We start from the raw sequence: 27,817 nt of genomic DNA, 5'->3' as shown, positions 1-27,817 counted from the left end.
GAGAGCGTCATCGCCGTATGCCGGAGTCATGCACATGCTCAGGTGTTCTATATTTGTAGGATATACTGGACTAAAAAGCATCTGTGGTTTTCTGGATCCCAAGGCCTTTAGAATTTGGCAACTGATATAATTAAAACACATGCAAATCTTGATGAACTGTAGACAGCACCAACATTTAAAACATTACACTGCTGCTTGGGAACTGAAGTATCCCCAAATAATTACAAAGTACATGTTGAGGGGTGATACAGAGTTTATTGAATTAGATTTTTCTATTTACAACTGAGATCACATCTACATACTATTTTGCTAGTCTACATGGGTACATTAATCCTAACGAGTTTAGACTTACAATGAATGGGCTCAATCATACAAAAACACACACACACTCACACTAATTGTTTTAAAACAGTAGTGCATACATTATACTCCTCCTATAAAGCCAGCTTTGATTAAAAACTGCTAGTTTCAAAAACCAGTCTGATTTTGAAGATGAACCAAGAGACACACTGTATGATTCTAAAATCTATTTTAGCAATTTTATACAGTTGCTATCTTATTGGACTACAGTATATGTTTTTTTCAAAGGACACTGATGAGGGGCACCATCTGGTGTTAACTTTAACCGCAGCTGGCTTCCTCCCCCTCCCCCCAAAAACCTTTGGCCCCGAGTTCTCCATCATGAAGACTGAAAGGGCCCAGTGATACTCTGGCAGCAGCCCTGTTACTGCATGGAGGTCACAGAAGCAGGCCCAGGCCCTCCTTTGGTTCTCCCACACTATGCAACCTGCAAATGGTTCTGAAATGAGAACATATACTGCCATACTTAAAAACTTAGGGACATGGAGAGTCAGCTAGACTAGAAGAAAAGAAAATCCTGGGTGGGTAGGGAAGTAGGTGGGCACATGAAGAGCCAAGCTGCTTTGTCCAACACCTGTGTGCTTTAACTAAATGAACTCAGGCCGCTAATGAAGTAGACCTGCTCAATTCACCTTCCAAATCAGAACAACAAGACTAAAAAAAGCTCAGGCTTGCATTTTCTACTATGCATAGGTTCCGCCGGTGATGAGGAGCTCATAAGCAGGATCTCTACTCCTTCTGCACAATACGATGCATGCACACAACATGCCCAGCAGCTGTGGGAAGAAAACAACAGGGGAGAAAAGGCGGCTGAAGGCTCTCTCATAGCAAGTGTGTATTTCTTGGTTGGCAATGGAGCGGTTTCAAAGTTCCGCAGTAACAACAGGAACAGAAGTAATTTCTAATGAATACATTAACTTTTTAGGAACCAACTTTTAGTTTCCCTGTCTCACACCTGAGAACAATATGTGAAAAGCAGAAACACAAGACTCTCTTCCTGCCATCCCCACTCTCAATCAACAACAGTGCTCTAAAAAAGAACTTTCTGCAATGATAGAAACATTCTATCAAACTGAGCTGTCAAACTTGGTAGCCACTAGCCACATGGGGCTACTGAGCACCTGAAATGTAGCTAGTGCAACTGCCGAATTATGTTTTTTATTTTATGTAAATTAAACTTGGGACACATGTAACTGGCTAGTGGCTACCATACTGGACAACAAAGGTCTAGGGAGTGGAATGACCAAGACTACGTGTATTAAGGAAACTTACTGGTGGTCTTTTCAGACATCTGGATTTGGGGACACAGGCTTTACTAACAATCCACAAAATTCAGTACATGAATAGCCCAAAAGCCCTATGGTGGAAAACTAATCTTGATGCCAAAAGAATGGTTTGAAGGTTTTTGTCTCTTTCATAATTATTTACTATTTTTGAAATCCAGATTTGGCTCTGTATTACACACACATTATTTTTTAAAGGTCACTCTTCCTTCATCATTTTAATAAGCCCTAATCCTTCTGTGGCAGCAAACTGGAATTGTAATAAAGTCATGCCACGTTATTTTGAATAAGCAAGAGGATTAAACTGGATTAAAGAGAAAATGATTCTAGAATTTTGACCTGGCTTCTTACAAAATATAAATAGTAATAAAAGAGCTAAATAAGAGTAAGTTAATTTGCTGTTCTAACTTTTCATTGGCAGTGAAAGGTCTCAGTTATTTGATTTTTAAAAGGCAAGGCTTTCTGTATATATGGGGTCAATCAATTTCAACAAAATGTACTGGATCCATAAACAAGCTCTCAAAGTCTAAAGTGGAAGATTACTAATGAGACACAATACACAGAGAATACGGATGTCCTCAAACTGAATTCTCCATAGTATAAAAGTCACACACTCCAATTTCTGCCCTCAATTAGCCCATATTCTTTCTACCCATTCAGGATATATTCTTGCTGCTTAAATCCATCAGTTTCATTATATCAATATTTGCTAAGTGCAATAACAGCACAAAGCACCTTGAAGACATTTTAAAAGTGGATATTGTTAAAATTCAGTAAATATCTTTAGCCAGGTCTGGACATGTTTTGTATCTAATTCCTATAGAAATACATTTCCATTCACTGTACATCAAAATATTCTTAGAACTGCTATAAAATCAAACACAATTATATTCCCAGGCAATGTTAAATTGAGCAATAAAAACGCTAAGCTCAGAAATTACTGATTTTCTGGAAAAAAAATCTCTCTTCCTATGCCACTTCCCTCACATTCCTTTCAGTTGGTTAACTTCTACTGAAGGAGTCAGCATTCTCAAATGGTGTCTGAAATAAGCATCATTTCTTTTCCTGACTTTTATTTCAATTAAGTCAACTTGTACCGATTTTAAAACAATTAAATAAGCTTGATAAAACCCTACTCATGCTTGGGAATGAGTCTGTTTATGAACATTAAGCTCTGCACGTTAACTTCTTATGGTCCAAACCTCATCACTAAGTACTACAGGCTCACTGCCAAAGCTCTGCTATACTGAAATTTCACTGATTATTAAAATTTTCCAGCAATAGACCTGGAAATATTTTAGCTCCAGAGTTATTTCTTGCAATAAAAATTTTCCCTGCAATATTCAAGCCATGAGAACTAATCTGCACTTAGTTTAAATATAACATCAAGCAACTGCAAAAAATGATTGCTAAATAGAGAGGCAAGTGGTGATTAAAAAAACCGACTGCCAAGGATTAAAATGTTCTAGAATATACTATGTAGGGGGCACTATGGGAAAATAGGTATTGTTATACAAGGTTTTGAAACTGCACACTGGAAACACCCTTTTCTGAGAAAAATGTGGAAATACCTATCAAAAAGCCACTGACTCTTCAACTTCATAACTATAGACTTTGTACATGCATACAGAGGATATTCACTACTTGCATTTCTAGAATAGCAAGACTTATATAAGTGCCCATTAATGTAGATTAGATAAATTATAAAGTATGCCCCAAAATGAAATACTATGCAGCCACAGTAAGACATAAGAAGGAACCAAAGGTTACATACCATATGGTTCCATTTACATATTGAAATGACAAAAATTTTAGAAATGGAGAACAGATTAGTGGTTGCCAGGGTATGGGGGGAGGAGGCACAGGATGGAGGTGGGTGCAGTTAGTTACAAAAGGGTACTAGGCAGAATCCTTGTGGTGTTAGAACTGTTTAGTATCTTGATCGTGGTGGTAGATACAGGAACCTACCAGGTCATAAAACTATACAGAACCAAATATACAAATAGAAATGAAAAATCTGAATAAAACTGGTGGATTATATCAGTGCCAATACCCTGGTTGTGATACACAAAACAAAACCCAGTCATTCAAGAATTATCTTCCCAAGCCTTGGTTTAAATTTTTAAAGAATTACTTGAAATATTTCTTTAAAAGTGTGTCAGAATCAACCCACTAGATTTTAACTATCTGGAGGCCCAATCTGAAGTGTTATTCACTAATGTATTTTAAGTCATTTTAATGAATATCTGGCAATCAAGAAGCAGGAAGGAAATAGCAGGCTCAACCTCCTTCACACTTGGCATATAGACCAGAAAAAAGCAACATGGCTTTGGGAAACAGTCCTCTGTGAAAGTTTGCTCTTGATCACTCTATCTTGAGGACATGCCAACTTCATGAGACTCCAAAGACATCAGATAATTCCCATTTTTCCCATACTGTCTTTTTTTTTTTAATTATTTTATTTTTTTAAAGATTTTATTTATTTGACAGAGAGAGACACAGCGAGAGGGGAAACACAACCAGGGGGAGGGGGAGAGGGAGAAGCAGGCTTCCCGAGGAGCAGGGAGCCTGATGCGGGGCTCGATCCCAGAACCCTGGGATCATGACCTGAGCCAAAGGCAGACGCTTAAGGACTGAGCCACCCAGGCGCCCCTCCCATACTGTCTTTGCAGAAAGCCTTACTCACAGCAGATACTTAAGAGATTGCCAAATCCAAACCTAGATTTTTTCTATTATTACGACCAGATCTTTTAGATATAAAATTCCTAACTGATCATTTGCTAATTTAAGAGGCTGGCTCTGCTCACAGAAGTCAAATATCTTGCTGATTTTAAAAAGCGAGCAAAATAAAGAGGTGCCTGGCTGGCTCATTTGGTGGAACATGCGACTCCTGATCTCGAAGTTGTAGGTTCAAGCCCCATGTTGGGTGTGGAGATTACTTAAAAGTAAAATCATTAAAAACGAAAGCTAACAAAATAGGGAATGTAGCAAAATTTTAAAAATCTTTCTCTCACATTAAAAAATCCTGTTGTAACAATTAACCACTATTTTTCAGGGTTTTTAACTTGAACATTTTGGTCCTACTCAAACCTAGATCACTTAACTAGACTAGAACAAGGGTCAACAAGTGTATTCTTAAAGGGCAAATAGTAAATATTTTAGGTTTTGTGAACCAAGAGACAAAATCAGTCTCTGTCACAACCATGCAACTCTGTCACTGTAACACAAAAGCAGTCACAGATAATATATAATTGAGTGTGGCTAACACAAAAAGAGGTAGTGGGCTAGATTTAGCCGTAGGACCTACAGATGGCTAACACGTGAACTAGAGCCTTCTATTCGTCAATTAAGTTTATGAGAAAAATTCTTCAGGGCACCTGGGTGGCTCAACCGGTTAAGCGGTTAAGCGTCTGCCTTGGGCTCAGGTCATGACCCCAGGGTCCTGGGATTGAGCCCCCACATCAGGCTCCCTGCTCAGCGGGGAGCCTGCTTTTCCCTCTCCCTCTGGCTTGTGCTCCCCATGCTTGTGCTCTCTAGCTCTCTGTCAAATAAATAAAATCTTAAAAAAAATTTTTTTCTTAAATTCACCTTATGCCTTAGAACTTCAATAAAATGTAGCTTAACAGTGCCATAAATCACACTCAAATTCAAAAAAGACAATGATTCAGTTTTGATACAACACTACCAAAAATCATCTTTCAATCTTTAACATTATTTTTTTTAAAGTTTTAATTTAAGAAATCTCTGCACCTAACATGGGGCTCAAACTCACGACCCCAAGATCAAGAGTCACATGCTCTTCCAACTGAGCCAGCCAGGTGCCCCTAACATTATTTAAAACCATACTTCCTATGACAGCTCTTAGAGCTTCCCTATTTTAGAACCTGAAGGAAAGTGCCAATGATATTTCAATGCTATCACATTGTGTATTTTCTTAAGCTGAAGTGCCAATTAACTGTCTGGTTTCATAACAGAATTGAAGAATTTAATCTTTTGAGAACCTTAATTCTTCACTTTGTAATTGGAGGCAGAGTACAAGAGGCCAGGGTTCAAGCTTCACTGATGGTCATTAGTCATACTATCTTTGTCCCCCTGCCCCCTCATTTTCATGGCATTTAAAACAAAGGAAACAGGGACTAGAGACTCTCCAAGTGTCCTTCTAGCTCTTTCTCTAGCAGGATGGGCATACATGCACAAGAGATCACTGATCTCTGAGCTGTTTTTGCCTTTGCTCAGGTTTTCCACACCGAGGGCACAGATCTAAATCAGATTTTGAGTATCAAAAGTTCAGAACATTAACAGGTACTCTTTTAAAAAAGAAAACATTCGGGAAAATTCTTTCATTATTTCAAATGTATGTTTTTTCCCTTAAAACCAAAGTTTTTAAATTTTCAAAACCACTAGGTTTTGAGTCTGTGAAAACTCTGAATCCTTTCCTGAGTTTTGCTGAACTGAACACATCAAATCTTTATCAGCCATTACCTAAATCAGGGTGATTTAAGTATAAAATGCATATGAGAAGGCATACATAAATTAAGAGACTAGTTAAAATATTTATTAGCCCCCACTGAAAAATATTTAATGAAGCAATATCTGCCTGGTTAATAAGCGTAACTAGATGAGGGACATAGCTAAAGCAACGATTTTCATCAGTGTTCTTTATACATGCTGCATATTTCATGATCACAAGCACCTTACAGTTTCAAAGCTTTTTTGCTGCATGCTGGTATGTGCTGATTTATTAACACAAATAAAATCATTAAGAATGCACAGACCAGGATTTCACTTGGGAAAAAAGACCTCCCTTATGTTTCATTATTTTTAGCTAAATGCATGTGTTTGCACAGACAATCAAAATATGAAATACATGCCTCCTGATTAATATATTACTGCTATGCTGAGCCACAAAGTAAATGCTTAGAAGGGCAGAGACCATAGCAAATAAAGAACTAGGCTTTTTAATGAATCATTTCAGGGCCGTCTGCATACCAGCAAAGTAAACAATCACCTTTTTGCCATTTTCAAAGGCATTTCCCATTAAATACACTAGCTTTTGTTCAAATATACAGAGAGCAGGCAATCCAAGCAATTTACACTTAAACTAGCAATTACATTGGTTTTATCTAACAGTTAAAAGATACCTACACTTTCTTAAAATAGATTCTCTAGGCCTGAAGCATATTTCAAGAACTACCAAAAAAAAAAAAAAAAAAAGAACTACCAAAAGAACACTCAGAACTAGATCTGACACAAAGGATTCTCAATCATTCCAAACAATTGGCTCTTCTCAGTTTAAGATTCCTCTAACATAATCCCCAAGATACATTGTATACTCCCGAGAAACTAGCAATGTAGGTGTACTGAGCAGAAAAATAGCTGTCTTTCTTACTTGTTTTCAGGTGAGGGAGGGAGGAAGGAGTAGATAAAGTCAGAGGTAATTAAACAATCACCAGCTACTCTGTGCATGCCATTTTTAGGTAGGAAAAAGACTGTTTTCACTGGTAGGAGTTGGGAAAACAAGTCCCCTCCGCGACCCAAAATGGCATGGTTCACTTGCAGAGGTGCCAAGTGATGACACGGACTCCTTGATGGCTGTCAGTCTGAAAAAACTAAGTCCACAAATCCAGAATAGGTTAGAACCTCCGTTTTCACCTGGTCTTTTCTGTAAAGCAGTGAAACTGCTTCTATCACTTTAAGAGACTAGTGCTGTAGTATCAGTTCTTGATTTACATATATAGACACAGAAAACCCTTGAGGACAGAAAAATAAGCCAGAAGAAGAAACAGTACAAAAAGACTGAAAAAAAGCTTTCCATTTCCAAAGTGAAATAAAGCAGTACAATTGTTAAAAATTCTGTGAAGTTCTATTAAAATACCTCCCAAGAATATACTGGGACTGGGAACAGTATCTATTTTGAACAGGCCACTCACTACTCAAGTCAAGAATATAAAGCAGAGTCCCCTCAAACACAGTCCCCACACCCAGATCTCTGGTTTCTTGGAACCGTTTTGGGTCTAGGTCTAGAGACAGGAAATGGAAGATGTTGGAAACTGGTGGTCTGTTCCTCAATCACTTCCAAGTTATCTATATCCACAAAGTTTTAACTGCACTTAATGATTAAAACCATTCACGGCTGACACCAGAGAATCAGCACACTCAGATAACAACGCCTCAGCTAGCTGCGCTTACCTGAATAGCTGCAAACGCCAGCGCCGCCCAGATAACGTGCATCATGATTTCTTGTAGCTTCTTCACAACTAGAGCCTCACATCCCTGAAACACACAGTCATCCTCATTAGAAGTCTTTTTTAAAAGTGAAAGCTGCAAGGTCAAATATTATTACTCAGTGGCAGAAATGGAAATAACAGAAACCCAAAGAGGGAGAGACAATGCATTTAACAAGAATTTACAATAACATAAAACAGCATTAAAGACAAGCAAAAGAGTATAGAAAAGCTCTAGCTAAAGACAATTCACAGAGAAAAACAGGTTACCAAGCTAGATTCAAGTCTTGGCCAAGAAACCAGATTTACCTCGGCATAGAGGTCAGAGGGGTGGGCCAGACTGCCATTACAGCTGCTGGCGGTCTCTCTGCAGCAGCTGAGAGGGACACTCTGGTTTTTGGTTTCTTTGAACCAGTCTGTGTTTTCCCAGTCTGAATAGTTGTGAATTCCACAGCAATGCAGCTAGTGGGGAAGAGAAGAGAAATATTAGTCCTCAGAGGACACATACACCTGTATTGAACTTTAGAATTCTGTGCACTGCAGAGCTTTAAACTACTCTAGACCAGTGAGGTCCGATAAAACTTTCTGCAATGATTGAAATGTTCTGTCTGCATGTTGAACATGTTAGCCACGAGCCACCTGAGGCGAATGAGCCCTTACCATGTGGCTAGGATGACTAAGGAACTGAATTTTAAATTTTAATTTAAATAGCCACATACGACTAGTAATCTTAGAACCTCCACACGAAAAGCACCTTACCCGCAAGGGTAATTTATAGCTAAGAAAAATCTTCATATCTTACATGTTAAAAATCTGGTTCTGAGTTAAGTATTATTTCCAATGACAATGTGCTTCAAATGTTTTCTCTGAAATGTCTGGGATTTGCTTTAAGATAATTAGCAAAAGATATGTGGGGTAAGATGAAATAAGACTGACAAAAACCTGACAATTTGGGGTAGGTTTATGGGTACTATACTATTCTCTCTCTACCTTCACGTATTTCAAATTTTCCTTTTTTTTTCCCCCAATGCTATCTTTTCTGGTCTTGCTTTCTAAAGGTATATGAAAGACCTCTTGCCTCCTCTGAAGTCCCTCGAGGCTCCCACCTTTCCTGTGACCATACCTCTCTTCCATTATCACCTTCCTGGCTAATTATTTTCTGGTAAAAAGTCAAAGGCTTCTTATCTGGCTTTGATTAAGTGACAGTGGAAAAAACTTTTCAAGGGTGAAGGTAAAAATATTACACACATCATGAAGCTAGCCATGGCTATGAAAATACATATCTAATTTACATAGTAATAGAGTTTGTTTAAGGTTGATGCAACAGTGACTGGCCCTCAAAAAGAAATTCATCTCAGGAGAGCTCACCTGTCTCTGTACATAATCAATAGCCCGGCTAGCAGCATCAGGGTTGGTTCCATTGTAGGTCTTATACACTTTCTGAATGCTGCGATCAACCTCATTTTCCACCTGAATCGAAACAAAGAATTCAGTCCCTTAATAATACAGGTAAAATTAACATTTGTCAAGGCTCCAGCTAAACTACCTAAATGACATGTATGGCAGGTTGCCAGATATCTCTGTGAATTTCTTCTAGAAATAAAATTTTCTCCCTTCCTGTCTCCACAGGGATTCAGGTGAAAATTCAGACATATTACATCACACAGATTAAAAGCATTCAAAGAGAAGATTGTGTGCAAGATGGCAGAATAACAATCTATTCAAGAGGGAGAAAGAAGTTGAACCCTGAGACAGATATTGTAAATTATAAATGAACTGCCTTCCATTTCCAATAAACTTTTAGTGGGTTGGATCTGCTCATTTTCATTTCCTAAAGGAGGTAAAAATAAAAGAACTTTAAAACCGCCCACTTTTGGAACAAGTACCAACATGCTTTCCAAATGGAATTTGGAATTATTCAATGTTTAGATTTGGCCAAATATACAAAGGTAATCGCAGGTAAAAAAAAAAATCAGTCCTTAAAAGTGGCCCTTTATGAAAAAAGTACAGTTCAATGTTGTGCGAATGAGGAGACAGGAAATAAACTCTTCATAACTTACTGCTGTCAATCACTAAAGTGGCAAGAAAATGTCATTTAGTAAAATTTGCTTGTACCAGATTCTCCTTACCCTTCTAAGATGATTAGACCTACTTAGTAATTATACCAGTTATGTGATACAACTATAAAGTTGATAACCAGTAGGGGCATAATTCAATGCATTCCTTTTTGGGGCATAGCTGCCTGGTACCTTATGTATCAATGGTTTGAATGTTAAATTGGCATATTATGCCTTTGATTTAAAACTGTAAATTACAGTAAGAATACTTCTATTATGTCTTTATCATAGCTTTAAGTTATACTCCAATTAATTAATTAAAGGCAGACTGTTTAGCCTTAAACAGTACTGTAGGTGGAAAGCAAAAACAGGCAAAATAGCAAGAAAGGTGAAAGAAAAGAAGAGGAAGTGACTAAGAAAGAGGAAAGGGGGCAAGAAGGGAGTGGCTGGCAATGGCTGTCTTGGTGTTCAAGTTACCAGGACCCCTCGTTCCTCAGGACGGGCATAGATGGTAGGATCTCAACCCACAGTCATCTTTTTCTATGTCCAAAACCAAGGTTTTTGTTTTTTTTTAAAGAAGCAAAGGAAAATGAAGTCCTCAATTTAGTTCCTCTAAAACAGAAATCAGAAAACTTTTTATGTCCCCCCTCCCATACAGGGAATTTATGCACTGAGGAAATCTGAACAAACTTCTCAGACCAACTATTCATCTGTAGCTCATTCTGAGGGAAAGAAAGTTAAATACTTACAAATTAGAACAGTAGAACACTTCGATATATTAAATAAGACTAGAAGTCTTGACAAGTAATTTTTTTTCATTCAATCGATCGACCAATTCATAATATTTATTGTGCCAGGCACCTTGCCACTGCTGGACAAAGATGACTGCCTCGCCCTTAAGGAGTTCAGAGTCCCCAGGCTAGATCTTTAGAAGATACACTGTAGCAGAATTCAACAAGGGGAAAAAAAGAGAAAACTATCTTGTTCAGAAATTACTTGCTTGTTGGTTTAATGTTTCTATTATCCTGCCTCAAATGAGGAAAGTGAATTGTGATCAGATACTACAACAGCCTCTAATTTAAGCTCCAGAAGGATTTTACAAAGGGCTATAACCTCTCCTCCATGTGGAACAGTCACTACGGTGTGCCTATAAAGTTTAGTTAAGGGTTAGCTGGAAATTCTGCATGAACAAATCAACCACATGAAATAGCCTGAGGTTAGAGGTGGGCCTGGATGAATCAAATTTTAAGCAAATTTTTCCTTCAGCTGACAGCTGAAATTAAATGCAGGTGATAGCTGAATATTCTCTAGCATGTCTTGGGTAGAGAATATATGGGACAGTAGGTAAACCCTTTGGCTGATCTCTACCCTTTGAGTTCCAGAGATTTATGTCATATATTAATTAACTTACACATATAAAACCCCTGTGTTGTTCAAAGGTCAACTGGGTGAGCTGGGTAGATATATGGTACCCAAATATATATGTCTGTCAAATATAGTTTGAAATCCAAGCAGCCCATCTATGATTTTGACAAAGTTCTAAAACCATTCCTAACAAATATTTGTGGAGTGAAAGGACCTAACCATGACCTAAATTGACTTTCACATACTCTCTCAATCCAGAGAATATCTTGTGTTTTTCATTATTACCCCACATATAAAAATCAGTGGCAAATGCAGTTATACTGTATTTAACAAATGGGAGAAGCCTCCCATGGTCAGGAGAAGTTGATTAGTTAACTGAGAAAGTCACAGACTTTTTAAAAAGTAAACATTTTCATTTAGCTTAAAGCACAGAAATGTATATTTCACACTGATCTTAACATGCAAGCCTGTCTTGTCTTTGCATAAGATCCACTGATTAGAGCTCTTTATCATTTGTTCTGCACAAATCACACCCTCAATACACTGACAGTGACTTTCGGTTTGGTTTCTTTAAACTGTGGAGACATTGCAACATAATCAAAGTGTAGAATCCACTAAATATTAATAAATTTCCCCTAAACCTATAATAGTGATCATACCCATATCTGATTTGATCAAAAATGTTTTAGTAACTACTTGTTTTTACCAAGTCTCTTCAAATTATTCATTTCCTTTTTTTCATATACTCATTTTTTCCTTAGACTTAGTCAGTATTTAATTAACTACATAATTACACTAACAAGTACTTGGGATTACACTTGCATAAGCCTGATAGCCCTCAGCCAGTCCTGGTTCCTTCCCCATGTTCTCTCACAGACCTTTCCTCTAACATAACCCATGTACACTGAATACCATCTTTGCATGTGCTTCTCACAAGACCCCAACTGACACAGCACACAATACATTGTAGAAAAAAATTACTGTAGTAGAAAAGTACATAAAAATTGAAATAACCAATTAAGCTTTCAGGAGACTTCCTGAGATCAGAAACCACATTAAACACAATCTTAGATGCCTACATAGGTACCTTCAGTGGAAATAAGTGTTCAGAAAGAGCTTGAAATGTTGCAGTATTTTTTTTTTTTTAAGATTCTTTTATTTACTTGAGAGAGAGCGAGAGCGAGAGAGAGGGAGAGCACACGCACAAGCAGGGAGAGGGGTAGAGGGAGAGAGAAGCAGGCTCCCCACTGAGCAGGGAGCTGGGATGTGGGACTCAATCCTAGGATCCTGGGATCATGACCTGAGCCAAAGGCAGACGCTTAACGACTGAGCCACCCAAGCACCCCTGTTGCCATATTCTTAAACATAAAACAAAAGCTCAGTTCTCTGGTATGTACTCTTTATTAAGCCAGGAAACTGAACTTGTGTTTACTAAATGCATTTTGTTTTCTTAAATTGAGGTAAAATTGACATCTAACATAGTTTCAGCATGGTTTAAACTTTTTATATGGTAAAATGATCACCATAAGAAGTCTAATTCCTTCACCACATATAATTATAAAATTTTTTTATTGTGATGAGAGAACTTTTAAGATCTACTACCTTAGCAACTTTCAAACATACATTACAGTATTACTAACGTTAGTTGCCATGCTGTACATTATATCTCCATGACTTATTTACCTTATAACTGGAAGTTTGTACCTTTTGACTCCCCTAACCCATTTCACCCAACTCCCACGAATGGCAACCACCACTCTGTTCTCTGTGCAATTTCTAATTAACTTTAGATTTTTAAAGTAGTGACTAAACCGAAGTAAGGCAAAAGAAAATGTTTACTCTGATAAAATGAATTTGTTCTATGTCACTTGAAACACTTAAGCTGCCTTTTAAAACATACGAATTACAGTAGACAACATACCTTTGCTCTGTAAACGTATCCCAAAACCACTACAACAACTTCTGTGACAAAAACCAAGAGAAGGATGATGACAAACTGTAAGGAAGAAAACAGTGTCAAAAATTAAATACAAACTGCTCTAAATACTGTCTTGATATAAAAACAGTTACCTGAGATAACTGCTAGAAGACAAGTGCTAATTCTGTTTCAATCATAAGAGCCAAAGAGTCTATGGAGTTTCATGCTTGATTGAAGCCAGTAACACAAACGAAATACACTCACATACGATGATGACACATGCAGTCAGTAAAGTGGTAACTTACCGTGGCCAGTCCACAGCGGCTTTCTCGGATTGTGGCGCAGCAGCCAATTAGGCCGATAATGAAAAGCAGGGCTCCTACAGCTATGATCACTACTGCAGGGATGAGAGTATACACATCTTCAAAGAAGTGGTCATAGTCATCATAAGTGATAAAGACATAGGCTCCCACATAGCATAAAATTCCAGCTGCCCCCTGTAGAAAACAAGATCAGAGCACTGGTAAAAACCTTTATGCTCTGTTAGTAAAATGTTCCTACTATTTCTTAGTAGGTTATAATTTAATGAGATTTGCCATCACTTTTAAATCTACTTATATACTTTTTTTACAGTGAAGCTGAAAAGTCTATTATTCATTAGTAAGAACATTTCTTTACTAACGATGAAAAGTTTCCCAAATGCTACCTTCTTTTCAATAACGGATGGTTAAGATCAAGAAACCACGAATCCAATAAATAATGACAAAAACGAACTCTCCCACCCCCAAACACACAACAAAGGCTTATTTGCAACTCAACTACAGGTCTACCACAGATCAGTGGGGTGATGGGTTACGCCTTTGCTCATTGTAGTTGCCCTCAACGAATGAAGAAATTATGTACTAGTTATGTACAAGTGGCAGAGCCAGGATTTGAATCCAGGCAATCTAACTCCAGAATCTGCATTTCTAATCTTTATCCACCCACTTGGAAAAAGAAAATATAATAATAGCTAGTAACCTTGATATCCATTTTCAAAAAACGTACTGTCCTAAGCCAGAAGGCTGAGTTAACTAAAGAACTTTGCAAACCCTTAGATTTATTCTTTAGAATGGTACTTCTCAAACTCCAAGGTGAACAGGAATCACGTGAGGACCTTATTAAACTGCAGACTCTGATTCAGTAGGTCTGGGATTGGGGCCTGAGACTCTGCATTTCCAAATTCCCAGGTGATGCTGATGCTGCTGGTTCTTGGACTACATTTTGAATAACAAGGTTTTAGAGCACCTAAAGGGAAGGTGAATGCAGAAAGTCATGGAACAGAGATCTGCCTTATTTCGGCTCTGCTCCAGACACCATTCTCCAGCTGCAGAGTTTTACATGCATTCTCCTTCCCTCTATCCTTGTCATTTTGTTATCATTGTGCTGACAGCCTAATGTCACCTGCTTATAATATGAATGATCAAATGCAGTGTGAGGCGAAGTGTTAAAACATTTGGTGTAATGAGTTACCATTTGTAGAACACTTTGAGACTTTCACAGGAAAAGAATGGTTTCACTGTCCTTTAAAATTTAACACATAAATCATTAATCTCCAAACTAGAAAACAGCCTCCACAATGATATTAGAAATATCATGAACTCTTTCAACCTAAACATGCAGTTTATTTCTTAAGGCTATGGGACACATTTAGTTTGGGCAAACCAGATCAAGACATCAGCTTGGTTAAATTCAGAATGAAGCAAAATAAGGCCCCTGATGAACAAAGCTGCTGCTCCCTGCACCTCACCTCAGATTCCATTACATACACCCTAAGAGAAAACTGTTATACCCAAATGTACACACTCTCACTTCTTTACTCTCTGCTGTGCTCTTTGGAATGCCCTCTCCACACCTGCCTGAGGACTTCTTGTTGTCCATTAAGATGCAGATTCTTGACTTTTTCAGGCTGGATTAGGTGCCCTTTATCCACTCCCACATCACCTGGCTCTAAGAGAGCATTTATTACAACTGCCGCAACTTATATATGTCTCAGTACACACACACAACTGTAGTAACTATACATGTCTCAGCATACCTTTAGGGCACAAATTTTGCCCATCTGTCTTTTAGCCCTGTATCACCACCCAGCACCCAGAATGGTGTTTGGCACAATCAATCAAAATTTATTGAGTATAATTCATCTCATCCTTTCCGTTGAAATCGCACCCCCCCCCCCCATTTCTATCATAAGCTTTAGTTTTTGTTTTTTTCCCTTTTCGGTCTAATGTTTATAGTTTTTAGTTCACTATTCAAACATGATTTGGTAACTTAATCCGGTTTACTAAATTCCTGATGGCCATCACATCTGGAATAGATTTTTAGTTTATAAATGCTGAACTTACAGCAACTATGCCTGTTCAAAAGTTCTCAGAGTTCACTGACATATTTACTTAGAGGGTATATTATTATGGGATGAAGGCAGGTATAGAAAAGGGAAAAGAAGAAAAACAGCTTAATAGTTTGGGTGCATTAATTACAAAAGTACACGGACTACTTAACATTCTTACCAAATACTACTTTTTCTTTTTCTTTTTTTTAAAGATTTATTTATTGAGAAAGAGTGCACACACTTGCAAGCAGGGGAAGAGCAGAGGGAGAGAATCTCAAGCAGACTCCCCACTGAGCAGGGACTCAGGGCTCCATCTCACAACCCCAAGATCATGAGCTGGGCCGAAATCAAGAGTGGGATGCTCAAATGACTGAGCCACCCAAGCATCCCAATACTACTTTTTACTATATGTGTGTGATAAACACACACGTGTATGTACACACACATATTTTGCTAAAGTAAATACCTTCAGTCCTCAACTGAATTAGAAGAAATCCTAAATATGAATCAATCAAATTTTGTCCAGTTTGTCTTCATTAGTCATCTTTCTATTCTTTGGATTCTTAGCTTTTCTTACTCTAAAAGGTAATTTTTATTTCTTAAAAGGCTTAATTAAAATAAACTCCATTTCTGAGCTTCTAATAAATGAAATTTTAGCCTACAGAAATTTGAATGAAAACAAGATAAAACTGGAAAAGATATGTATTCAATTAATCTGAAGCATAGACACTGAAGTACTTGCATTTTATTTTATTTTATTTATTTATTTTTAAAGATTTTATTTATTTATTTGAGAGAGAGAGTGAGAGAGAGAGAGCACAAGAGGGAGGAGCGGGAGAGGGAGAAGCAGACTCCCTGCTGAGCAGGGAGCCCAATGCGGGACTTGATCCCAGGACTCCAGGATCATGACCTGAGTCGAAGGCAGTCGCTTAACCAACTGAGCCACCCAGGCACCCGAAGTACTTGCATTTTAAATACAAAATGATGAGCTTCCCATCTGAAGAGACTCACAATTGGTATTGCCTGGGAATGGGCCAAGGGAAATACTTCCAGTGGTGCCACCCTTCACCCAGACTGAAGCACTCAACTGAAAGTGAGACTCTGAGGAAGCAGAAAAACAAACCAACAGCAGATGTGACCAGACGTGTAACAAATGCAATGGAAGGCTAGCAGGAGATGCCACCTGTAAGGCTGCCTATTTTTTTCTAATTGACTTGAAAGCAGTTATCTTTTCCGAGGCTGCAAACCAGTCAACATCCAATTCACACAGCAGAGTTGAGAACGTAACAGAGCTCTATTTTGAACACATAGTGGGAAACAACTTACTAGTTGCACACACCAAAGCAGAAACTGCGCTGATTGCTGGTTGAGTATATAAATCAAATTACTCGTGAACAGAGGCTTGTTTCCTAAATTGAAGACAACTTCAAAATTTTCTCTTGATATCTGTATACAGTGCTTATATCTTAAGTTGCATAATAAACAACTTATGAAATGACATCAGTTTCTTTGAAAATATGGAGGTGTCCTAACAATAGCTGAAGGCCTAAAAACAATAAGCAACTTCTTCAAAGACATCTAACCATCAGTATTAAGAACACAGGTAGAGCTGTATGGTAAACAGAGAGGAAATGATAAGTAATTCCGAACTAGTATGCAGAGTCGTCATACAGATGTTTAATATAGGAATTACGGCTATTAGAAAGGCTAAAAGGTGAACTGGGTTAAATCCTGCTTTTGAAGGGTCATGATGGGATTGAGATCTATCAAAGGATCTGGGCTTTGCCAACAAAGCAGCTGCAGAGGGGGAGGAGGTGCCACAGAAGAGGAGATGAAATGGAGAACTTGGAAGCAACTGCACTGCACTGCACTGCTTTAGTCACTGCTGAAAAAAAACTCAGCCTAAAAGAAGGATTTGTGCCAGGACAGTATACTAAAAATATTCATCCTTTTTACAAAGACATGAAAGGAAATTCAAAGGAAAGGCTGAGGGCTGAAACTACCAAAAGAATAATTTTTTAAAACTATTCTTCCTTATCTTTTAAAAAACTCATGCCCCAAATTAAGCCACAGAATTTTAAAATTTTAGGAGAGCCAGTGCTTTTCCATACCAAGCTGTTCTCTAAAAACTAAAGCTATCTTGCTATCAAATTTGGGAGCAAAGTTCCAGAAGTACGATATTCATTTTACCCTTTTACCCTTCTACTACATACACACAAATGTAAAGTCTCTTTTAAAGTAAAACATTTCATTCTCACATAAGATTGCTTTTTCTATAGTTTAGAAACTATAAACTATAGAAAACTATAGTTGGGTTTTTTGTTTTGTTCTGTTTCTATTTTTCAAAACTTCTGTGAAAGAAACAGCTGATAAAATGCTGAAATCCACAAAACTACTAAATTCTTTAATTTCCTAAGGAAGAAAGAATATGAAATGAAAGGGTGCACATCATCCACAGTGAAACTTGACAAGGGAATGTGGCACTATCAAAAACTAAACAGACTTGTTACAAGCTAGGGAATAAAATAGCTCTGTCGTGAAAAGTGTACCTACATGGAAGTTTAGAAATGTGAAGGTGAAAGCATCCTATAGAACATTTAGGTGAAGATAAAGCAAAGAAGAAGAGAAGTGATTTTCTTACACTGGTATAGTCATCGATTCATGTCCAGAACTGGCAAGAACCAAGACAGTGTAAAGATAAGAGACCATGTGAGATCATTCAGCTAAAATCACAATGTTTGACAAGTTCTTACCACCTGCGTGAACTGCTCCTTCAGACTAATTTTTGCCTCAAAGAATCAATTAGTAAAGTAAAAGTGATTGGAATGCTGGGAGAAAAAACAGTCAAGAAAAGGCAACGTGAAAAACACTATGTACTCTAGACTTTGTAAGAAAGCAGATTTCAAAAAGAAAGCAGAGGATAAAAATACCAGCAGAAATCCATCTTATGTACATCTTTTAACATTTAATTCAGTTTCCTGTACACTCATACTAGTTTTTTATGTACCACACTTCTCTCCTGCAAGGAATCCACTGGTAATTCTACCTAGTGTATTTCTGAAAGCTTCCCCAAACTCCACCTTTGTGCCATTACAAGTGTCTTAAAAATCACCCTAAAATTTCTTGTAGCATTCTACATATCATAATATTCTCTAGTCCAAACATGCTTTGTTTCAACTCTTACTCTGATAAAATACCTCATATCATTAAACACAATTACTTCTTTCCCAAGCCCAATGCTATATATTTCATTCACTTTCTTATCAACTTTCAAGGAAAAAAAAAGACTATTCCAAAGATTTCAAATCTTCTTTCAGAAATTAAATCTACTCTTACCAAGATTTTCTGAAGCTACGAAAATAATTATATCATTTTCTACCTAACAAATTGTTCAATAAGAAAGCCAAGCAGGGCACCTGGGTGGCTCAGTCGGTTAAGCGTCTGCCTTCAGCTCAGGTCCTGATCCCAGGGTCCTGGGATCAGAGCCCTGCAGTGAGGCTCCCTGCTCAGTGGGGAGTCTGCTTCTCTCTCTGCCCCTCCCCCTGCTCGTGCTTTCTCTTACTCTCTCTCGCAAATAAATAAAATCTTAAAAAAAAAAGAAAAGAGAGCCAAGCTGTATTCAAAGATGTGTGAGGGTACAGAGAAAAGAACCCTCAGGCTGAAGTACAGATTAATACAGAATAATCTTTTTGGAAAGCAATCTGGCAACAAATACTGGCCTCAATATTTATGCTTTCACACCTATTAATTCCACTTCTAGGAATCTATCCTTAAGAAAATAAGTCAGATGGAAACAAAGAATTTGTATGGAAGGTATGTTCATCAAAATGTGATAATATTGTAACAAAATTATAGCAAAAACAAAAGAAAAAAACCTGAAGACATGAACAGACACTTCTCTGAAGAAGACATACAAATGGCTAACAGACACCTGAAAAAATGTTCATCATCATTAGCCATCAGGGAAATTAAAATCAAAACCACACTGAGATACCACCTTACACCAGAGTTAGAATGGCACAAATTGAGAGCGCAAGAAACAACAAATGTTGGAGAGGTTGTGGAGAAAGGGGAACCCTCTTACACTGTTGGTGGGAATGCAAGTTGGGACAGCCACCTTGGAAAACAGTGTGGAGGGCCTCAAAAAATTAAATATAGAGCTACCCTATGACCCAGCAATTGCACTCCTGGGTATTTACCCCAAAGACACAGATGTAGTGACAAGAAGGGCCATATGCACCCCAATGTTCATAGCAGCGATGTCCACAATAGCCAAACTTTGGAAAGAGTCGAGATGCCCTTCAACAGATGAATGGATAAAGAAGATATGGTCCATATATACAATGGAATATTACTCAGCCATCAGAAAGGATGAGAAACCCAACTTTCACATCAACATGGATGGGACTGGAGGAGATTATGCTAAGTGAAGTAAGTCAAGCAGAGAAAGTCAATTATCATATGGTTTTACTTATTTGTGGAACATAAGGAATAGAATGGAGGACATTAGGAGAAGGAAGAGAAAAATGAAGCAGAGGGGAATCGGAGGGAGAGATGAACCATGAGAGACTATGGACTCTGAGAAACAAACTGAGGGTTTTAGAGGGGAGGGGGGTGGGGCGATGGGTTAGCCCGGTGTTGGGTATTAAGGAGGGCACGTACTGCATGGAGCACTGGGTGTTATACGAAAACAGTGGATCATGGATCACCACATCAAAAACTAATGATGTATTGTATGGTGATTAACATAATAAAAGAAAAGAAAAAAACCTGGCATCCAGAGGTATACTTGGCATTATAGCTTTTAAATATTTTGTTAAAGCATAATAATAATAAATAATGTGATGTGCTAAGGGAAAAGCATATATCATATGCAGACATTAAAATACACACTAAAATGTCATTTGTCTCTGCATGTGGAATTATGGTGATATTAGTTTTTCTTTTTTTTTTTTTTTTTAAAGATTTTATTTATTTGACAGAGAGAGATCACAAGTAGGCAGACAGGCAGGCAGAGGGAGGGAGAAGCAGGCGCCCCACTGAGGAGGGAGCCTGATGCGGGATGTGGGGCTCGATCCCAGGATGCTGGGATCATGACCAGAGCCGAACGCAGACGTTTAACCGACTGAGCCAGCCAGGTGCCCCAGTCTGTTTTCTTAAAATAGTTTTTAGTATCTTCTTAAAAAAGCAAATATATTATTTGCATAATCAGAAAAGTAAAATTTTTTTTTTTCAAAAAAAATTTTTTTAAAGATTTTATTTATTTATTCATGACAGAGAGAGAGAGAGAGGCAGAGGGAGAAGCAGGCTCCCAAGGAGCAGGGAGCCCGATGCGGGACTCGATCCCAGGACCCTGAATCATGACCTGAGCCGAAGGCAGACGCTTAACCATCTGAGCCACCCAGGCGCCCTATTTGTATATTTTTTTAAGATTTTATTTATTTGTCAGAGAGAGAGCGAGCACAAGCACGGGGAGCAGCAGGCAGAGGGAGGAGCCCAATGTGGGACTTGATCCCAGGACCCTGAGATCATGGCCTGAGCCAAAACCAGACGCTTAACTGACTGAGCCACCCAGGCGTCCCAAAATATTTAAAATTATATCTAAATTGAGACTTTGTTGTTCTCTCACAAATGAATTCCTGTATCTGCCCTTAACCACCAACATAAAATAGCATCTCTTCCATCCCAAATACTTTAGGCACCTCTGCCAATCTCCCGTTTATCACTTTTCTCTGGTCTACCTGCCTTTGACTCATCTTCAGATGTTTTCTGATTATCTAACACAATTCTGATTCTTTCAGTACACATTATCCTTCCTCCCCCAACCACCACCACATGAACGTCACCTTTCAAGGAGACAAAAAAAGAACAAATCCCTACTTAGGGTTGCAAAGTTTTGACAATAAGCCACTTCTTCCATCATTAACTACATCACTGCATTACTGTCATTATTCCTAAAGAGGAAATATCTTCATCCTTTTACACCGCTATTATTTTGATGATATGCCAGAGGTCATGTTCCTCAATTATGCCCTATTTTCATTTTTTTTTCTGTATTCAGTTTTTTTATGCCATTGTTTATCTACTTTAACAAAGATGTTCATCTAATCCAATTTATACCTACCAGCTGAAAGACCCAAAAGTTCGGGTGGCAACGAAACTGGAGATGAACCAATTGCCAGATATCAGATTATTTTAACAGCATGGAAACTGGCTATTTTCCAACTGTAGGGCTCCAAGGGTCATCGGAGAAGCATGGAATTTAAACATGCATTTTTTTCCTGAGATCTTCTGTCCCCATAACCTACTCTGACTATAAAAACAATCAGTTATTAATACAGGAGCCTGAGATGCATAAACTTCATAGTTTGTCCATCCTTGGTGTTATGTATTTAATCAGCAGCAGTAACAGTGTAAGATACAATATCTTGGCATTTACTATAGACCACCTTTAGTAAATTAAAAACAAATATATAAACACAAGTCATTTTTCTCATCTACTGATTCTACCAAACTATTAAAGTAGGTGAAGGAGCAGAGATAAAGGCAGATTTGAGACTGTCCATAAGTTTTACCTGACGGGGAGAGGAGGAGGAAGGCGCACCTAGAAATTAAATTCAATCAGGTATTAGATGATTTTGCCTAACTGCTCCCTGACCCCATGGGCTGTTAGAGAACAGGGACTGTCTTTTTGTTTTTTGTTGTATTTCTCAGAAACAAGTAAAGCATAGATATTCAACAAGCATTTATGAGTGAATGATTCTTAGGGTATACCTGTCTGGTGCAAAGTATAAATTTTATGGAATATGTTTTCTGCAAAAATCCTAACCTGAACTGGATCTTATGGAATAAAATCCATGAAAATATTTTCAATGCATGATAAATATTCTAAAAATCTAAGAAACAACCTATTCCTTAAATTCCAACTAAAGAGAGCATTCCTGCATTTGGTCATCTGACTGCTTCCAAGTTCCCAGTGCTGAGTTCTTTCAGTCAACAATTACTCAGAGCCACAAGGCACTTGATCAGTGGACAGATGACTGTAAGTGAAGTAAGACTGGAAATATTCAATTTCTTAACTGCCAAAGACAAGGTAAGAAATAGGTCTCCTATTAATGTACCATAACTTGCTTACTGACAGCTTTTCTTTTGGTGAACTGAAAAAGAAGTATGGAAAAAAAAATCTGTTAGCTGAAGGTGTGTTCTGATGACATAGTCTTTGTCAGAGTAGTCATTCATGATGATAGAAATACAGGAAATAGAGAAGTGAATTCCAGGATGTCTGATGAAAGTTCCAGTTTAAAAGTATCACATCCGGGCGCCTGGGTGGCTCAGTTGTTAAGCGGCTGCCTTCGGCTCAGGTCATGATCCCAGGGTCCTGGGATCGAGTCCCACATCGGGCTCCCTACTCAGCGGGAAGCCTGCTTCTCCCTCTCCCACTCCCCCTGCTTGTGTTCCCCCTCTCGCCGTGTCTCTCTCTGTCAAATAAATAAAATCTTAAAAAATAAATAAATAAAAGTATCACATCCCCAGTTCAAATGTATAAGAAGTACTGGAGAACACAAAATATGTGTAAGGAGATTTCTGACAAGAAGTTTTCCTTGAAATATGTCATTATAAGTTTTTTTTAAACAAAAGCATGAACATATAGTTAAATCTCCTTTTTGGTAATTTGAATATACCAAGTATATTTTTGCCATTAGGCCTCCAGGCTGTTCCCTGCCTTAAATGCCTTCATCACCCCCAAATCCACTCCTGCTTATAGTCCAGATTACATTTTACCTCTTCAGGGAAGGTTTCTTTGCCAACCTAGGCAGCCATTCACTCACTCTATGATAGCACCATGTTTTAATTGTCTGCATAATCACATCACTATCTGATATTTTTCTTATTTTTGCTTGCTCGCTCCACTAAAAAGAAAGTTCTGTAAGAACAAGACCTCCACTGGCTTTTCCATCATTTTATCAATATCATTTTATCAATAATATAAGCATAAACTAAGTGCTCAAATATCTGTGCTATATTTAACAAAGTAACTTTCCTTAATTATATATATTCAGATGGAAGTATAATGTGAAAAGTTTTTTTTTTTTAAAGATAAATCTTAAAGGTTATATATGGCTTTCAAATATGATTTGTATGTATAGGGGACTACATATAAGTGAATGATGACTAGTGAAGGTGCCACAATTTGAAGTTACTTATAAAGGCACTTAAAAAGTGTCTGGCCTTCCTGTAGTACTTCCTACTCCATAAGTGTTTTAGTGTTACTATCGCCTCTCAACACAAATGAAAAACAAAAGTCTAAACAGATATGCCACATTATAAATTCTACAAGCATGGACAAAGTTTTGTCTTGTAGTCCCTATAATGCCTAAGACACATATCAGCAAAATAAATACTAGCCAATTGGCTTTTTCTTATAGGGTAGAAAAAGTAAAGGCAATTTGTGTAATATGGAACTTGACTGAAAACTAACTTACCAGAATAAAACCTGAAAATTAAAAAGTACTGATTTAAACTTGTTTTAGATGAGGCCTCCTATGGGTCAGATCAAATGACCCACTGAATTAAGAATACTTTCTGACCTTGGTACAAAGGTGCAGTTTATAGAAGAGGCATTAGTTTTCCTTGAAATATTTCATTATCAATTGAAGACTATTCCAGTAGTCTTCAACATTTAGTCATGTACCTCAAACACTCTGGTCTTCCATAAATTATCATGGTGTAGCACTAATACACTTACATTTAAAAAATAGAGATTCAAGTTGTTTACCTGATTTCACTTGTCCAAAATTATCTTTCAAGCTACAAGCCCTAACATTCTGGAATTTGGTAAGGAACTCTCTAGTTCCATGAAGACAACCTTCAGGATTTTAGAAACGATTGTTATCCCTTTTAGTTTGTGCCTTTCCACAGTTAACTTTCTTAGACTGCACTGTCCAAAGGACCAAGTCAACATTAACAATTTTGACTGTCAGGTCATTTGGTGCCAAGCCTAAGTATTTCAGGTACATACCTATTTCCACAGCTCATTGAACAAACTGCCAACTAAAACAGGATTATCAAGATATTAAAAGGTATAGTTTAAAGATCTTGCCAAAGCAATTAATCCACAGTTAGCCATTATCCACAAATCAGCCATTACCATCTGATAGTGAAGAACCAGTGCTACAGAACTATAAAGTCTTTACAAAGTTGCCCAAAGGGACCTAGGTAAACTTTTGATATGCTCTATGCAGGGAATGTTTATTCTTCCGTGTGTGTGTGTGTGTGTGTGTGTGTGTGTTAAGGCATTAAAAGGAGGGAGGGGCCACTATATAAGAATACACTTACTAGAACTGAAGAATGCACTACAAATTCTCAGAGAGAACCAGTTAACATCTGTTGTATGTATTTCCTCATGATGACCTAATTTTTTAAACTGACAAGTCAGTGTAGTTTAAATGATGGTACAGGCTCTAACCAAGGTTAAAATTAGTATGGTTTAGAGAAAGTGACTCTAACTTGGCTAATGAGTTCCTTCCCCCTTCCAATCTTTTAAAAAAATCACACTTTGCTCTAACATCACAGGCTCTAGAGTATCAGACAACCTGGGTCTGAAGGCAGACTCTGCCACACCTTGGGTGTGCAACTTCACCTCAGTAAATCTTAATGCCCTCATCTGTAAAATATGCGTAAGAATATTTACTGCCAGGTGGGGTTGCCATGAGGACACTCATTGTAAAGTGCTCAGCACCCTGACTGGATGTAATAAGCACTCAAATGTTAGTTATCATTACCAGCATCATCAGATTCCAACGGTCTGTCCTTAAACTAATTGTTTAGTGGGAGACACATCTAATACTGTTTCCTCATTAGTTATGTTCCACTAATCCTGCTCTAAGCCACATTCTCCCCCTTGCATGTCTGCTTAACTCATCACAGTTCACAAAAGCTTTACTATCCTACTAACCTAGAAAAAGGATATTTTTACTACACAGTATGACTTTAGTCTTGGCAATAACCCACCAGGAAAGCACAACTGAAGTTCAATCTAACCTTTCTTTACAGAAGTACCAGTAGTACATACACTTATTTCTAAAGACATTTCTAAAGATTCATGAGCATTCACTTAGAATTAACTGATATTTTAGAGAAAATGAAAATTTAATTATTTTTAATTTTTTTTTAAAGATTTGTTTGAGAGAGAAAGTGCATGTGAGTGGGAGAGAATCCCAAGCAACTCCCCACTGAGTGAGAGCTGGGGCTCGGGGGCTCAGGGACTCAGGGCTCAATCTCGGGACCCTGAGATCATGACCTGAGCCAAATCAAGAATCGGATGCTTAACCAAATGAGCCACGCAGGCACCCCAAAAAGTTTAATTATTTAAAGAAAATGGTTCCTGTATTTTAAATATTTTGTTACATTAACAAGTCCAGTCCCTGAGACTGAATAGTCTAGAATTCACTTGATAGTTTATTTTTCAAAATCAAATAGCTATGTCCATAAAAATCCCAAGAAACTGTAAAGCCAACTCTCTGCCTAAGTACCTTATCATCTAATAGAGTGTCTCTCATTTGAAGATCCCCGAAAAATTCTTTTACCTTTTAAAAAGGTTTGTAACTCAAACTAAAGTATGAGAAACACTGCTCTAATTGGAAGAGGTCATAGAAACTCCAATGTCACGCGGGTGATTTTGAACAGGTACTATCAGGACCCTTTCCATCACACCATAAATACCCTAAAAGACTCTATGGCAATATTTGTGTGTAGTGCCTTATTATACGTAATTATCCTTTTATGCTACAGCAGTCAGATCATGAAAAGTTCTGAACATGAAACAAAGTTTCATCCTTTGTTGAGGTGGGGGGATGTAAGAAGGCAAGGATTCTTTCCAAATGAGGTATGTGTGTGAGAAGGAGAAGCTGAAAGGGGACATACAAAAGTATGGAAGTGGGAACGTTCAAGGAGTGTCTGGGGACTGGACAGCAAGTGTTTAAGAACGTGGCCAGTTATGAGGAAGGAAAGGTGACTGAAGACTTCAGCTGCAATACCAAGAGGTTGAACCTTATTGTACTGCTGAAGATTGGGGGGCGGGGGTGTTTTTTAAATAAAATGATGTGAGGGAAGAAATGCTTAAAAAGATTTATCAGGGTGCAAGGTTCAGATGGACTAGAGGGTGGAGAGTGATAGGAACAATACCGGTTATTACAAAAGTCCCTGATAAGGTAAGAACCTGAACTGCGATGAAGTGGTTATAAACACCCCTTTCTTGGGGGCGTGTCCAAAAAAAATCATAAGCCACCTTTTGTTGAAAGTGAACTTACTGCTTTCAAAATCTTGTTTTGACATCTGAATCCTATTTAACCAGGGTTTATGATCTCAGGTTATTCACGCCCAGTGACCAAAACAAATATACCGATTTTCTTGGGCAAAGAATTATTTGGCTTATCAAGTTGAAACCTTTCAGTTTTCTGGGCTGGTAACCAGCTAACCAGTTCTCCACACACAAAGAGCTGTAAGTCAAAATCCCTCAGCCCAGAGTCGCTAGCGTCCCCGCGGACCGGCACCGTTTGCTCACACGCCTCGGGGCGGCCCCTGGAGCTGTGGGGACTCCGGGCCCTGACAAAGAAAGCAGAGCCTGACCCTTTGGGGAATATCCTATTTCGAGCCTGAGGTCCTGAAAGAATCTGCAGTGAGAGCTCTCGGTCGAGCAGGCTGTTCCAGCGGGAGGGCCGGGGGAGGCGGCCCAGCCTCACGGCCCGGAGCCCCTGGCGCGGAGCCAGCCGGCCGAGGACTCAAGCTCCAGCGCGGAGGCCGCCGGGGGCTTCCCTTCACCGCCCTCCATCCCAGCCCGAGAGGGACCTCGCGAACAGGCCTCCGCCGCAGGGCCCCGTCGCCGCCGAGCTCGTCACCGCCGCCCCCACAGCGCCGGGCACATCGAGCGCCTCAGTCGAGGCCTCCCCTGGGCCGCGCCGCCGGCCCCTCGCCCTCCCCCGCCCGTCGGCCCCGCTCACCCAGAAGATGAGGTTGAGAAACACCAGCACGGTCTTGGAGGAGGTGATGCCGCATTGACCCATGGTGCCGGCGGCCCGCTGGGGCCCTGCTCGGCGAGCGGGATGCGCTCACCGAGCGAGGCGGCAATGGCGGCAGCGCCTCTCCACTGGGAACTGCACGGCCTGCGCGGCGCTCACCGCAGCCCCCGGTGCCGTAGCGCAGCCCCTGCCCCAGCAAGCACCTCGCTGGTGCGCGCAGCC

At 38.8% G+C, this 27,817-nt stretch overlaps 1 protein-coding gene across 1 annotated transcript; it reads right to left on the bottom strand.

Moving 5' to 3' along the window:
- Positions 1–235: 235 nt before the first annotated feature.
- On the bottom strand, positions 236–27,817 carry TSPAN3 (tetraspanin 3). Its single transcript, XM_034994904.1, has 7 exons — positions 27,578–27,817; positions 13,513–13,704; positions 13,211–13,285; positions 9,236–9,337; positions 8,177–8,329; positions 7,833–7,916; positions 236–1,136 (listed from the first exon to the last, which is right to left on the bottom strand). The coding sequence occupies exons 1-7, from the start codon at positions 27,638–27,640 to the stop codon at positions 1,044–1,046; spliced, it is 762 nt and encodes a 253-aa protein (XP_034850795.1). The 5' UTR covers positions 27,641–27,817; the 3' UTR covers positions 236–1,043.

Source organism: Mirounga leonina, unplaced genomic scaffold (assembly GCF_011800145.1).
Source record: "Mirounga leonina isolate KUSES-001 unplaced genomic scaffold, KU_Mleo_1.0 Mir_91, whole genome shotgun sequence".
NCBI lineage: Eukaryota > Metazoa > Chordata > Mammalia > Carnivora > Phocidae > Mirounga > Mirounga leonina.
Note: the sequence above shows the minus strand (reverse complement) of the source record. Positions and strands in the feature narration are given on the sequence as shown.